General features: G+C 50.8%; 1 protein-coding gene across 3 annotated transcripts in view; it reads left to right on the forward strand.

Moving 5' to 3' along the window:
• The window catches only part of PLA2G4E (phospholipase A2 group IVE), a 75245-nt gene extending 60752 nt beyond the window's left edge, over window positions 1-14493 (forward strand). For all 3 annotated transcript variants that reach the window (XM_044925183.2, XM_006066213.4, XM_044925182.2), the window contains 8 exons: window positions 1474-1696; window positions 4249-4363; window positions 4886-5023; window positions 6451-6558; window positions 7094-7297; window positions 8638-8804; window positions 9967-10150; window positions 10561-14493. In XM_044925183.2, coding sequence (XP_044781118.2) covers window positions 1474-1696; window positions 4249-4363; window positions 4886-5023; window positions 6451-6558; window positions 7094-7297; window positions 8638-8804; window positions 9967-10150; window positions 10561-10778 — 1357 coding nt within the window. In that variant the 3' untranslated portion in view covers window positions 10779-14493. The remainder of the gene's footprint in view (window positions 1-1473; window positions 1697-4248; window positions 4364-4885; window positions 5024-6450; window positions 6559-7093; window positions 7298-8637; window positions 8805-9966; window positions 10151-10560) is intronic.
• The last annotated feature ends 299 nt before the right edge of the window (window positions 14494-14792 follow it).

Genomic DNA, 14792 nt, shown 5'->3' on the forward strand with positions numbered 1-14792 from the left:
GGCTCAGACAGTTGGCCAGCTGAAGGCCAGATCCCCGTGGGGAGGGCGATCCCTGGGTGCTGTCCTGACCTAGACTGAAGAAACTGTGTCTGGACTAAGCAAAGGCAGACAGAGGCAAAGACCCAGGGCTGGGGATCTCCATCTTTGTTCTACTCCTCCCGACTGCCCACATAGAAGTTAAGAAGAAAAAGGGGAAATGAATCTTTCAGTTCAGTTCAGTCGCTCAGTCGTGTCCAACTCTTTGTGACCCCATGAATCGCAGCACGCCAGGCCTCCCTGTCCATCACCAACTCCCGGAGTTCAATCAAACTCATGTCCATTGAGTCAGTGATGCCATCCAGCCATCTCATCCTCTGTCGTCCCCTTCTCCTCCTGCCCCCAATCCCTCCCAGCATCAGAGTCTTTTCCAATGAGTCAACTCTTCTCATGAGGTGGCCAAAGTACTGCAGTTTCAGCTTTAGCATCATTCCTTCCGAAGAAATCCCAGGGCTGATCTCCTTCAGAATGGACTGGTTGGATCTCCTTGCAGTCCAAGGGACTCTCAAGAGTCTTCTCCAACACCACAGTTCAAAAGCATCAATTCTTTGGCACTCAGCTTCCTTCACAGTCCAACTCTCACATCCATACATGGCCACTGGAAAAACCATAGCCTTGACTAGACGGACCTTTGTTGGCAAAGTAATGAATCTTTACCTGGCATCATAATTATAGAAATTAATGTGACAGAGTAGAAAGAGTCTAGAACTTGGAATCTGCCAAGCCTGGGGTCAGTTGCGCTAGTGGTAAAGAACTGGTCTGTCAGTGCAGGAGATGTAAGAGACATGGGTTTGACCCCTGGGTTGGGAAGATCCCCTGGAGGAAGGCATGGCAACCCACTCCAGTATTCTTGCCTGGAGAATCCCATGGACAGAGGAGCCTGGTGGGCTATAGTTCACAGGGCTGCAGGGTCAGACACAACTGAAGCGACTTAGCACACACAAACCCAGGGCCAAATGTTGGCCCTACCACTCTATGGCCCACCACTTACTTCGGGCCAGGTACTGTCCTCACCATTTTATATTAATTCACATCATCGTCACAGTAATGCTGTGAGGTGGGTACAGTTACCATCATTCTCCCCAGTCCACAGATGGGGAAACTGAGGTGAGGAGCAGGTAGGTGACTTGCCCAGATCACGCAGCTGGTGAGTGGCAGAGTCTAGTGTTGAACCCAGGCAGACCTGGGCCCAGAATCCTCACTGTTAAACAATGTACTTCGCCTGGCACAGGACAGGCAGTCAAGACATAGCAGCAGTTGTGACGCTGAGTAAGACTGTCCTCCCCGTCACTGCCAGGCCTCATCCCCTTTCCTTCAGGCTCCTCTCCTGGCAGGTGAGGGCTTCCCATAAAGCCCACCTTCTTTCCTGCCAGAGTCCAGGGTCCATCAGACCAGGCCTGGCTCAGCTCTATCAGCCATGCCTATCTCTCTCTCCAGGACCATGGCCACCTTGTACCGTGACCCTGACTGGTCCTCCAAAAACCTGGAGCGTGCCGTCCTCGAGGCACGGAGGCATACGGTCAAGGACAAGATGCCTGCCCTGTTCCCAGACCAGCTCCTCAAATTCCAGGAGGAACTCCAGCAGCGCAGGCAGGAAGGCTACAAGGTCACCTTCACAGACTTCTGGGGCCTGCTGATTGAGGCCTGTCTGGGGGATGAGGTAGGTGCTCAGCTTCCCTTGGGGCCCAACCTGCCCGGGGCTGATGCCCAGCCTTCTGCCTTCATGAGGGCATCGGGAGATACGTCGCAGCGTGAGGGAGTTAGACTTGCGTGCGGATGCATCCTTGCACTGTAAGAAGCTTGAGACATCAGAACGCATGATGGAGCCAGGCGGTGGGATTGTCTTCCCACATCCTTTTAAATATGACTGAGGCCCTCCCTTGGGGGTGGCTTTGGTGCAACCCTGCAGAGAGGCAGCTCTTCCTCTGAGAACCTGTGAGAGAAAATGGGGAGGAAGCTGTCAGACTGTGATACAAGCCTGACACCAAGTGGAAGAGAGAGGGAAGAAAGGCTGGGTGGAAGCATCCTAGTCCACTATGTGGTCCCTTGGAGAGTCCTCCAGCCAAGCTGGCTGTCAGAGGAGTCTGGCAACCCACCCCCCCACAGAATGGGCCTGACTCAAGATCCCTCTGTCATGGCCTGGGCCCCTACTCATGGCCACCACACAGAGGATGAGCTCAGGGAGGTTCTTTCCAGCTTTGCTATCCAATGATCTGAGCAATGTGTGCTCATGAAGAGAACCTACTTGGACTGGGACCCAGCTGCTGTGAGAGCCACGTCTGCCATGGTGGGGCAGTGGGATGCCCATGGGATGCTGTGGACCCAGACATTGCAGTGAGCTCAGCTAACACCTGGACACTTCTCACGGCATGGGCCCCGGGGAGGAACCAACTTTGGCTGTTGCTTGACACCAAAGTAGGGTTTCCCACCTAATTTCTATCCAGGCCTAGGACTGTCTACCCCATTCCCAAAGGTGTCTGAAGAGTTCTGAATTCAAATAAGAACTTGCCAGAAGGAAGAGGGACAGCAAATTATTTTCTAGTAGACCACCTCTTTTATAAAACAAAAAATTTGAGCAACCAAAGATGGCCCAAATCTCATCTTCAACATTCATTCACTCCCTCATTCATTCTTTCAACAAAATTAAGAACCTCCTGCATGCTAGGAACTGTGCTAGGCAGTGGGGATTCAGACTGGGGCCCTCACAGCTTTCAGTGGATCCCTGCCCCTTTTGATAACCCACCATCTACTCTGTCCCCATAATGGAAAAGGGCAGGCAGAGGCTGAGGGTGTCAGCTTTTGGTTTCCAGCAGGACAGGGTTTGAATTCTGGCTCTGCTCTGTGCTATTCCTTGAATGGGGATTTCGTCACTAAGTGGTAGTTGTTATTTCTAACAGTGGTTACTGTCCCATGTGATGAGGAGGAATGTGCCAAGGCCTTTAACATTAGAAGTCTGAGCATCGTCCAGGGTTTGGTGTGGGAAGGAGTTGAGGTTTCCAGGAAAGCAAGTCGAGGGCTGAAGGAAGGAGGCCTCTGCTCTTCCACTCTGGCCAAGGCAGGGGCCTCTTTCCCTCAGGACCCCTTGATAGTGAGTGTGGACTGGGCTCTTCCCTGAGTCTGCAATGTCTTCTCCTTCCAGGATGGTCAGCTCCATGGTACCTGCATCTCTGGGCCCGGTTGTGATAGGCATCCTGTTGGCCTTTCAAAGAAGGCTTTCATCAGTCCTTCCAATCAACTCTGAATATTCACTGAAAGGACTGAAGCTGAAGCTGAAGTTCCAATACTTTGGCCACCTGATGCAAAGAGCTGACTCATTGGAAAAGACCCTGATGCTAGGAAAAATTGAAGGCAGGAGTAGAAGGGGGTGACAGAGGATGAGATGGTTGGATGGCATTACTGACTCAATGGACATAAGTTTGAACAAACTCTGGGAGATAGTGAAGGACAGGGAAGCCTTGCATGCTGCAGTCCATGGGATCTGAATGATTGAACAACAGTTGTTTGACCCACATGTGTGTTTACCATACCATAAAAGTTCCATGGTCTTCACACACTTGGACAACCATGGATGTCAGCCACCAGGCAGCTGCTTGGTCTGGGGTTAGAGCCTGGCCTTGTCTACACAGGCTGATTCACTTTGGGAGGTGGCCTATGGTCTAGGAGGATCTGCAGGACACCCACTCTGATTAGACTGCACTGTGCTTTGGGGACTTGGAACTTGACTGCCATCTGGTGCCCAGTTTCCAAGCCTTTTGTTTTTAAAAAAGAAAAGTCTTTTTTCTTCTCAAACAAATTTGAGATCCCAACTTGCAAAGCAGATTTCTTGTTTTTAATGCAGCTGGTCTAGTTTGAGTGGGGTGGAAGATGATGAGGATGAAGGGGGGCAGTGGTGGCCCCTTCTACCCCTACTTTCTCATTTTGTGGCCCCTGACACATGAGAAGAACCCTGAGACTCTGAGGGTCAGACCTAAACTGCAGACCCAGTACCACCGGGTCTGTGTGTCTGAGGTGGTGAACAGCCCAAGGACAAGTGAGCATTCTCCAGATGCATTTTCAGAGCAGGTTTGGCTGGTATCAGCTGAGACCTCTGCAGAAGCCTGGTGGGCTCAGGAGCCGGAAATGGGCTGCCAGAGGTCCAGACTGTTCTCTATTTTGCACTGCTTTCAGGCAGCTTGTCTGCTTCTTCCCCTTAACCATTATTTTTCCCCACAGAGAAATGAATGCAAACTGTCAGATCAGCGCGCTGCTTTGTGCCATGGCCAGAACCCCCTGCCCATCTACCTCACCATCAATGTCAAGGATGATGTAAGCAACCAGGATTTCAGAGGTAACAGCGGTGACTAGCAATTTTACGAAGGGGTCCCTTCTCAGCAGGCAAAGGCACTCAGTACCCCCAGCACACACCTCTCCACCACACCTTTGCCAACCTCCGCACCAAAATACTGTGCTGACAGCTGAAGAAGTCCACTCTGCTCCCTGCTTCTGCTCAGATGCATGTAGGGGATGGGTGGCAGAGTACTGGGGTTTCCCTGAGCAGAGATTTGATGAGACAGAGGAAATAAAAGTCGTCAAGAGAAAGAATCCTAGATATTTCTTAAGCTGCCGGATGGAAGGACTCTAGAGACCTGCCCAGCTTCTGGGTCCGTTTTTGGTCCTGGTTTATCCCATTTTGAAGAGCAAATGAACCCGTACAGGTGGCAAAACTGTCTTGCGGGTCCTCAGAAGCTGGCCACGGGCTCCCCCTTGCGTCCTGCAGGAGGACTACGGCCTCCCGGTCCCAGGCTCCTTGAGGCACGGTGGGCGAGGCCGTCCCGGCAGGAGGCTGACATCTGCCTTTCTTCGTGTGCAGAGTGGTTCGAGTTCTCCCCCTACGAGGTGGGCATGCAGAAGTATGGAGCCTTCATCCCCACAGAGCTCTTCGGCTCCGAGTTCTTCATGGGGCGGCTGATGAAGAGGATCCCAGAGTCGCGGATGTGCTACATGCTAGGTGACTCCTGGCTGGGGGAGGCCCCTGGGAGCCCCGCTCCATGCTGAACAGGCTCCGCCTTGATTAGAGGACTGACAAATAAACACTCTCTGTTCCCCCCAGGATCTTGTCCCAGGTGCGGGGGCTAGTGTGGGTTATTCCATGGGCATGTGACCCTCCTGGCATCTGTCAGCATCCCCTCATCCCAAGAGAGGCTCCTGACCTAACCTGAGACTAGCCTCCCAGACTGCCCTGATCTGCATGTGACCCTTTGGGCCCAGAAGGACCTAACAGGGTCCCCGGGTCACTGGGGACCAAAGGGGACTCTCCCAATGTCTTTGTCTCTGTTGTCTCCCTGGTGTCTGTTCAGAACCAGACTGGGAGTGGCAGGCTGAGATGGAAGTTTCTGAAACTTCTGCCCCTTTCCTCAATCTCCATCTCCAGGCAGCAACATGCCTGTTTCCGGGGGTTGACTCTGCCCCTGGGCTCTCAGAGGCCAGAGGGGACCTTAGGGTGAAGACAGAGTCTCTGGAGAAGCCTGGCCCAGTTTCACTATGCTCCCAGGTCCTCCAGAAGGCTGGCCCGTTGAGTGCAGGGGCCTGACTGTGACATCCACTCATAGAGTCATCCCCTTCAGAGTCCGAACTATACCCATCGAAGGGAGACTGCCGAAAACAGACCCCTCTCTACAGCCTCAACAATCAGTTATACCCTTACTTAGGCTGGTTGTCTGCCTTCCTCTCCCTTGCATCTACCCCAAATCCAGCCCTCTTGGAAAGTCCCACTTAAGCCCTGTTTCTTAAGGGAAGCCCACCCTGAAGCCCGCAGCCCCCAGCAGCCTCTCCTTTCTCTGAACACCTTTGCTATCCGGTATGTGGCTCAGAGGTCTGTAGGTAAGACACTGGGGCATGGACTCTGGTTTCTCATTTGTTAGCTGCTCAAAGTTGGTCAATTTACCTAACCTTCCTGAGCTTCAGTTTTCTCATCTGTAAATTGAACTTATGAGTAAAACCAACCTTATCAGTTCAGTTCAGTTGTTCAGTCGTGGCCGACTCTTTGCAACCCCATGGACTGTAGCCTTCCAGGCTCCTCTGTCCATGGGGATTCTCCAGGCAAGAATACTGGAGTGGGTTGCTATGCCCTCCTCCAGGGGATCTTTCCAACCCAGGGATCTAGTCCACATCTCCTGAGTTGGCAGGTGGATTCTTTACCCACTGGACCACCTGGGAAGCCCCAACTGCCCTCTCCCAATTCCAAGAGGAGAGTGGAAAAGAGCTGAGTCACTTATGTCGAGCTGTTCCACTTATGTCGAGCTGTTCCACAAGGAGAGGGAAGTCAAAGCCTGTCCCTCTCCCTGAGCATCCTGGCTTGGAGGGTCATCAAGGCCAATATTTGGGTGGGCCTGGAGGTTCTTGGACAGAGCTGCTCATGGTTGGTCCTGCCCCTAGGTTTGTGGAGTAGCATCTTCTCCCTGAACCTGCTTGACGCCTGGAACCTATCCCACACCTCGGAGGAGTTTTTTCACCAGTGGACAAGGGATAGAGTGCATGATATTGGTGGGTGACCTACTGGCCTCTTCTCTTGGTTGGGAGACATAGGGGTGGGGAGGTAGGTCTGAGGACCAGACCACCTGCCTCATGTTTCATCATCAGGCAGCTAGGGCTAGAGAGTCTTCCCTGCCTGGAGAGGCAGGTGACTCTAGGTGGACACACTTGTGCCAGCTCTGGCCTGGCTGGGGCGGGGGTAGGAGGACGCACCGTGCAGTAGGCTTGGCAGAGCTGCACGGCACCCAGGAAAGCTGAAGAGGATGGGGATATATGAGCCTGCTAAAGGCTGCCCTTCCAGACTCTGTCCTCTTGGGAACGCCTCCTTGCCAATCACCCTGGCTCCCTCTCCGCTACCTTACTCCTGTTGCATGTCTCTCCCCTGGGTCCTCTTAGCTCTAATGCGAAAGCCTTGAGAACTAGGCAAGAAAGGTGTGCACTGCACTTACAGATGGACCTCTGGGTGCGGGGCACCCAGGCAGTGCTTCACCTGGGCAGCCTGGGGACCCCAGCCCTGTGACCTCCATCTCCCCCCACCACCCTGCAGAAGACGAGCCACTCCTGCCTGAAATCCCCAAATGTGATGCCAACGTCCTGGACACCACGGTGGTGACGCCAGCATCCTGGCTGTCCAACACTTTCCGCGACATCCTCACCCACAGGGCCTTTGTCTCCAAGTTCCACAATTTCCTGCTGGGGCTGCAGCTGCACACCGACTACCTCCAGAACAGCCAGTTCTCCATGTGGAAAGGTATCCCCACCTGCTGCCTCTGTTTGGAGGAAGGAGAAGTGGGTGTAGAGGCTGCCAGGGAGAAAGGATGAGAAAACGTCTGCCCACGTTCATCCGGCCAAATGGCAGGCTCTCCCCATGGTGTATTCTGAATTTGGTGAAGCTTTGAACAGTGAGTGGAGTAATGGCCTATTTAATTAATTGAATCTATGCTGTATCTCTAGATAGCATCTGTTTAAGAACCCCAGCAGGTAGAAATTGGCCCCATTTTACAGGTGGGGAGTGTATGGGTTCTGACTTTCTACAGCTGTGTTCTGGGGGCCCCTTTTATGTTGGTGTGGCCCCCAGAGTTGGGTGGGGATGGCCCAGTGCAAGATCCTCCTAATGGTGAGTGCAGAGCTAGCTGGATCTTAAAACTGTGGTCTGGCAGCTTCCACTACAGGCCCCATCCCACTCTGCCAAGGCTCTAAGGTTGATGTTCCACCATCTTCAGTATTTTACTTGGCCATGGTCTACATATGGCTGCTTGAGCCTGCCCTAATAATCTTTGTCCTATTTGGGGCAAGAAGGGCAACTGGCTCCTGGTCCACAGTCTGCACTCATCTATAGGATCCTCTTAAGCCCCTGCTCCCCACAAGCTCTGTGGCTGAGGCTTTGTGGGCTTTCTGTGTATATTCTATAAAAGACTTGCTAAACCCTTTCAGTTCAGTTCAGTTCAGTCACTCAGTTGTGTCCAACCCTTTGCAATCCCATGGATTGCAGCACGCCAGGCTTCCCTGTCTATCACCAACTCCCAGAGCTTGCTCAAACTCATGTCCATTGAGTTGGTGATGCCATCCAACCATCTCATCCTCTGTCATCCCCTTCTCCTCCTGCCTTCAATTCTTCCCAGCATCAGGGTCTTTCCCAGTGAGTCAGTTCTTCGCATCAGGTGGCCAAAGTATTGGAGCTTCAGCTTTAGCATCAGTCCTTCTGATGAATATTCAGGGTTGATTTCCTTTAGGATTGACTGGTTTGATATTCCTTGCAGTCCAAGGGCCTCTCAAGAGTTTTCTCCATCACCACAGTTCAAAAGCATCAATTCTTCGGCGCTCAGCTTTCTTTATGGTCCAACTCTCACATCCATACATGACTCCTGGAAAAACCATAGCTTTTTTTTTTTTGGCTAAAACCCCATAGATAAGGCTGTTCTTCCTCAGGCCACCCAGCAGGAGCACTGGGACTAACCGGGCACCCTGGTGGAAGGGAGGGTGGGAGGCCAGGCTGAAGTAGAGGAGCTCTGGGCAGGGCACCAGGTGCCTTTGAGCACCGGCTGAGATCAGGAGGTGAGGAGTGAGGATAACTGGAAGCCTGACTTTCAGACACGGTGCTGGACGGCTTCCCAAACCAGCTGACAGGATCTGTGAAACACCTGTGCCTGCTGGACACCGCATTCTTTGTCAACTCCAGCTACGCGCCCCTCCTCAGGCCCGAGAGAAAAGTTGACCTCATCATCCACCTTAATTACTGTGCTGGGTCCCAGACAAAGGTGAGTGAAGCAGAGAAAGGCTCCCACCCCACTCCCCACAGGCTCCTACACTTAGCATCAGAGTCACTCAAGCTCCTATGCGGGGGGTTAGGTGGAGGTTATGAAGCAGGCTAGACAACCAAACCTCAGGGGGCAGCCCATGGGCCCTCATGTGATGGGACCCAGGTTTACTAGATTCCCCGAGCTAATTCCAATTTTATTCTCACATTAAAGCATTTCCCATATTTGGAAATTCTTCCAGCTGCAAAGAGAAAAAAGAGTTTTAAAAAATAACCTTAATAGAGCCCAGTCAATTCTAAAGTATTGTACCATCCTAGGAGTTTGTAATGTCCTAGTTTCAAAAGGATCACACAATTCCTCCAACTCCAGAGTATGAGCCTCCATGTAATTACACCAAAGGGTTAGGACCAGAGACTTTTTTTAAATTTATTTCCTTTTGAAAATGTCTGGATTTTCAAGGGAAAGACACTGGGTTTTGGTCTGTCGTAATACAGTCCTATCCTGAGGCCAGGGAAAGGGGCATGAAGACAGACGACAAGGATGACACCAGTGATAATGACTGAAGTTTGTAAACAAAGCTTACTTGATCCTTGTGCCAGCTCTTGGAGGTAGATGGTAACTGCTATTCTTCCCATGTTATAGGAGACGGAGGTGACACAGAGAGGGTCAGTGGCTTGCTTAAGATCGTGCAGCTGGTGAACACAGAACAGGGAGTAGAATGAAAGGGATACTGCTCCGAGTTAAAGTCTGCCGTTCTTGTTACATCATGTTTACAAAGATGCCCTTTAAGAGTTCTCGCTGGCCCTGTGGCACTTTGTCAGTTTCAGATCCCATGCATGTCCCACAGGAGCCTGGCCAGCCATGGCTGTCACCCTCTCTGGGGCACCCACAGTTCCAGGTCTGTGTTTGGGTGAAGCATCATGAAAAGGCTTCTGTCCATTTTACTTGGGGCAGGAGCTTGTGGCTGGACACACACCAACCTACTGCCTCAGGCTCTTCATCCTGACCCAGCTTTGTCCTAAAAATAGCACAGATAGGCAAAGCAGTGGGAGACCTGAGTTGCTAGCTGGGGAAATCAGGAAGCTGGAGCTAAGAACTCTGTGTTTCTGGTCCACCCTCACCCCTCCTGAAACTCACACAATGTCCTCCTGTGATGTTCTAGCCCATGAAGCAAACCTGTGAGTACTGCACTGTGCAGAACATCCCCTTCCTCAAATATGAGCTGCAGAAGGAGGAGGATAACCTCAAGGAGTGCTACCTGCTGGAGAACTCCCAGGAGCCCGACACCCCCATCGTGACCTTTTTCCCACTCATCTGCGACACCTTCCAAAATTACAAGGCCCCAGGTAAGCTGCGGTGAGCTCAGGTCCCACCCGCCCCTGACCTTGAACGGCAAGCTCTTAGATGTGTGTGGTCTTCCAAGAGCGCTAACAGGGGGAGCCTGGCTTAGCTCCAGTCTGAACCAACCTTGGCTTTGGTGAGAAACGACAAGCCCCCAGGCCCCAGCGATGTCCAATTCCACTCTTTCAGTCATTCACAGCCTGGATCTGTGCTAGTACCATGGTGATCCTGAGATAGCCAAGCTGTGTCCCTGCCCTGGGGGACTGGGAAATGTGTGTGCGCATGTGCGTGTGAGTGTGCAACATGTGCCTGTTTTCCTGTGAATGTGCTGGGGTGGGCCTCACAGAGAGAGCCAGAAACAAGCCATTACAAGTTCACACATAAAGGGCTACAGTGAGTCCTTCTGCTCCTCCAGGTGTGGAACGAAGCCCCGAGGAGCTGGAGCAGGGCCAGGTTGACATCTACGGTCCCAAAAGTCCCTACGCCACCAAGGAGCTGACATACACTGAGGCCGCCTTCGACAAGCTGGTGAAGCTTTCTGAGTATAACATCCTGAATAACAAGGACAAGCTCCTTCAGGCCTTGCGACTGGCTGTAGAGAGGAAACGTCAGAAAAGCCAGTGTCCTCCCTAAAGTCCCAGGGCACCTCACCGATCCTGTCTGCTTCTAGCATCAGAGGTATAGAACCCACCAGGGCTGACCAGCCACACAGCCAGCTCTGCTCTCTAGCATGGCTGGCCTGGGCTTTCTATCAAAAAAAAATTAACATTAAAAAGGAGAGTTGAGAGAGACAGAGATAAAGGAACATAATAAAGGGATGTATGGGGGCCTTATATCCACTGGAATTTTTTAAAACCTTCCCTGCAGGGAAGGGGTTCCAAAAGCCACAGGTGCCCACATATGCCTAAAGAATGGATAATAATATCATGACCTGACTTTATATAAGAGGCTGGTTCCCCAGTAATCTCGAACTCACAGCAGGAGCTCAAAACCCTCCCCTCACTACTCCACTCTGCTTGGGGAATGCACCAGAGGACTTGAAAAGCATTCTGGGTTCTCTGGAAGAATGTTTTTTTTTTTAAGTTAAGGCAATTGTATTCTTGTGATTTTCATAGACAATTGTATTTTGTGACTTATTTTTATGAAGCCTCATATTAATAGGAAGTGTAATGCTTGAAGATCTAGGTGGTGCACTAGAGACATTCTGGTCTGTTCAGCAACACGAAAAACTGATGGGGTTTCAACAGCCCCTCTGCAGCTACTCAGAGCCCCAGGACTGATGATTCACCCTGTGATCTGGACTGGGCAGCCTTGCTGAGCAACCAGCTCCAGTGTTATGCCAGGCAAAGTCCATGTCTGTAGCTCAGGTCCACTGAACAAGGATCTGGGATACAGCTCAGCGAGGTCTGGTCAGGTACATCAGGCATCAGGTGAGTGCGGCCGCCACTCGCTGACCAGCCTGCTCCCTGAGCATATCCCCGTCCTCTTACCACCTCCTGTCTGGCTCCCAGATGGGATTATTTATTTCTGAGTTGCATTCCTCTTATTTATTATGTAAGCACCATGGCCAGTGTATCCCAGCTCTTGAAGAGACACTCAGATAACAAAACTGGAAAGGATCAACCCAGAAAGGACCAGGTTAACCCTAAGGAAAACACTCATCCATGGAGTTGGTTTCCAGATGAATCACTGGTAAAGCCCTGAGATACAGAAGCTCAAAGTATCCAGGTCTCCAATCAGGCCAGGAACTTAACTGAAGAAATGTGTAACCTGAGCCACTGAGAAGCCGGGGCAATGGGAGATGTGACCAGAAAGGCATGTGGCCCTCACAAAGCCCAGCACATCTGGAAGACACGGCCACTGTGCTCCCTAAGCAGTCCTTTGGATGTTAGGAGATGCGTGGTGACAGGTGCCAAAAGTTTACCAAAATCGTCCTCTGATTTATATCCTTGCTACTCAAGGAGAACTGATTAGAAATGCAGAGTCTCAGGCCACACCCCAGCCATACTGACTCAGAATCTACATATTAAGAAGATTCTTCACCTCCTCTCCCCTGCCTCTAGGTGATACTTAGATGCATATTGAAGTCTGAGAGGAATGAATTTAGCTGTACTCTCCCATAAGCCAGAAAGCATGAGTCCATCACCTCCCCTGAGCCCTTGATAAACTGGACCCGGTCCCCTCCAGAAAACGCTGACTTAGGACCCCACTGTCTCCTCCATCAGAGCAGCCAGCTGCCTCCACTCTGCCATCTTCTTTTTCTATCGCCCAAGACAGATTCTCTTCAAATTATCAGAGTGAGCCAGAAGGCCTGTGTTTATCAAAATACCTGTGTGTGTATTGTAAGGTGAAGGCAGCCCTGCCTTGGATTCATCAATGTAAAACAAGGTTTATAAAGTCATTGTATTATTTGAACCTGGAATAAACTGGCCATGTGGGTGAATGCTGTCAACTCATTGGCCTTCATTTATGATGCTGCAATCTATGCATAACTCCTGCCCTCATCCCTGTCTGGGCTTCCCACATGTTCTGCCAGAGGCGTGAGAAAGCCATGCCAGCCTTCCTGCCTTCAGGGGTCCCTCCTTTCTCGTGATGGGGTGTCCCTCTGCTGTTATGAAGTGTGTCAGTGGCCAGTGGAGAACCAGCTCTTGCTGATATGTGCTGTTTGAAGCTCAGGTGGTTTTCATGAAGCACTGATGGAGAGGAAAGAAGGGCAGCCAGCATCAGCCGAGCACCTACCTGATACACCGCAGTCCGTGAACAGCTTCTGCTTCCTAGAAAGTTAGATTTGGGTTCAGGGGAAAATGTGAAAACATAGTTTATGCTTTTTATGTTGTCAACAGATGTGAGAAGTTAAAAAGTGACTTAGCTTCTAAAACAATGCTGGTGATGTCATGGAGCTGGAGATAAGTAAGGACCACACAAGGGATAAGGACATGTGTCATCAGTTCCGAGAGGGGTGAGGGCATAGGGTCCTGGGGAGGACAAGGAGGCTCCCTCCTCAGGTTCCCTGCTCTCTACCTATAACAATTTTTTTTTAATTTTATTTTATTTTTGGGTGCACTGGATCTTCATTGCTGTGCTCGGCTTTTCTCTAGTTGTGGTGCGTGGGCTTCTCACTGTGGAGGCTTCTCTTGTTGTGGAGCATGGGCTCTAGTCACATGGTCTCAGTAGTTGCAACTCGATTTAATAGAAAAATTAAATAAAACTCCTGTCTCCCCCAGTCTTCCCAAGAGCAGCCATCATTCCACACTGCCATGCAGCCCAGGCGCCCTGCCCCACAGATGTTTTCTGCCCCTATGTCCCCATGAAAACACTTCTCCCCAAGGTCACCAATGTCGTCAGATAATTGCCAGATACACTGAGCCAAAAGGCACAGTCTCTTTACAGGCCTTATCTTACTCGATTGTTCTCCACATTTGGCCCTGCAGACCACTCCCTCCTTCCTGAAACCCTCCCTTCCCGAGACTTCCTTGCCAACAGCAGTTCAGTTCAGTTCCGCTTGCAAATATTTATTGCCTTCCCAACAACGTGCCAGTCAATGCTGTAGGCACTGGGGGACAATAAAAAGGATGAACAATTGACCCCGCACTTCAAGGAACTTCCTTCTGGTCCCACGCAGGAGGCCTACACGGAAACACGGGCTTGCAGTATGCAGAGGAAGCTCCATGAGAGCTGTGCACACAGGGGGCACACATCAGGGACTCCAACCCAGCCCTCGAGGAGAGGGGCCTAATGTGCTGGACGCTTTCTGTCCTGGATTTATTCGCATTTCAAACCCCTTCCCTGGCATCCCCTCCCCTCTCTCCTTTAAGTGCTGATTTTACTTCAGGGTCTCTCCTCAGTTCTGCCCCCCTTATCACTGTACCCTCCTTAAAGCAATCTCATCCACACCCAGAATTTCTACTACTGTGTCTATTTTGAAAACTCTCAAACCTTTATTTCTAGCCAGGGTAATGTCCTGAGTTCTTGATTCATGTATTCAAATTCTGTATCAGTTAGCATTGCTTTTGCTACATAACCGAAAAGATCTAAAGAGGCTTAAAGATCTAAAGATCTAAAAGATCTCTATTTCTAATCAGGGACCCAGCTCCTTTCAGCTGTTGCTTCTGCCATCCTCAAGTTTTCCTTCCATATGGTAGTTTCCAATATGGCTGTTGCACCTCTACCCACATTCTAGGCAGCAGAAAGGATAAAGGGGTCAGAGCATATATCATGTAGCATAATATTTTCAGGTTTCATCCAGATTGTGGCATGTGACAGGATTTGTTTCCTTTTTTAAGGCTGAATAACATTTCATTATATGTATATACACATTTTGTTTAAACGTTTATCCATTCATCTATCAATCGACACTTAGGTTGCTTTAGCCTCTTGACTATTGTGAGTGGAGCTGCTATGAACATGAATGTGCAAATATCTCCTAGAGGCCCTACTTTCAATTCTTTTGGGTATATACCCAGAAATAGGATTGGTGGATACTATGGCACCCCACTCCAGTACTCTTGCCTGGAAAATCCCATGGACGGAGGAGCCTGGTAGGCTGCAGTCCATGGGGTCCCTAAGAGTCGGACACGACTGAGCGACTTCACTTTCACTTTTCACTTTCATGCATTGGAAAAGGAAATGGCAACCCACTCCAGTGTT

Source organism: Bubalus bubalis, chromosome 11, assembly GCF_019923935.1.
Source record: "Bubalus bubalis isolate 160015118507 breed Murrah chromosome 11, NDDB_SH_1, whole genome shotgun sequence".
Classification (NCBI taxonomy): Eukaryota; Metazoa; Chordata; class Mammalia; order Artiodactyla; family Bovidae; genus Bubalus; species Bubalus bubalis.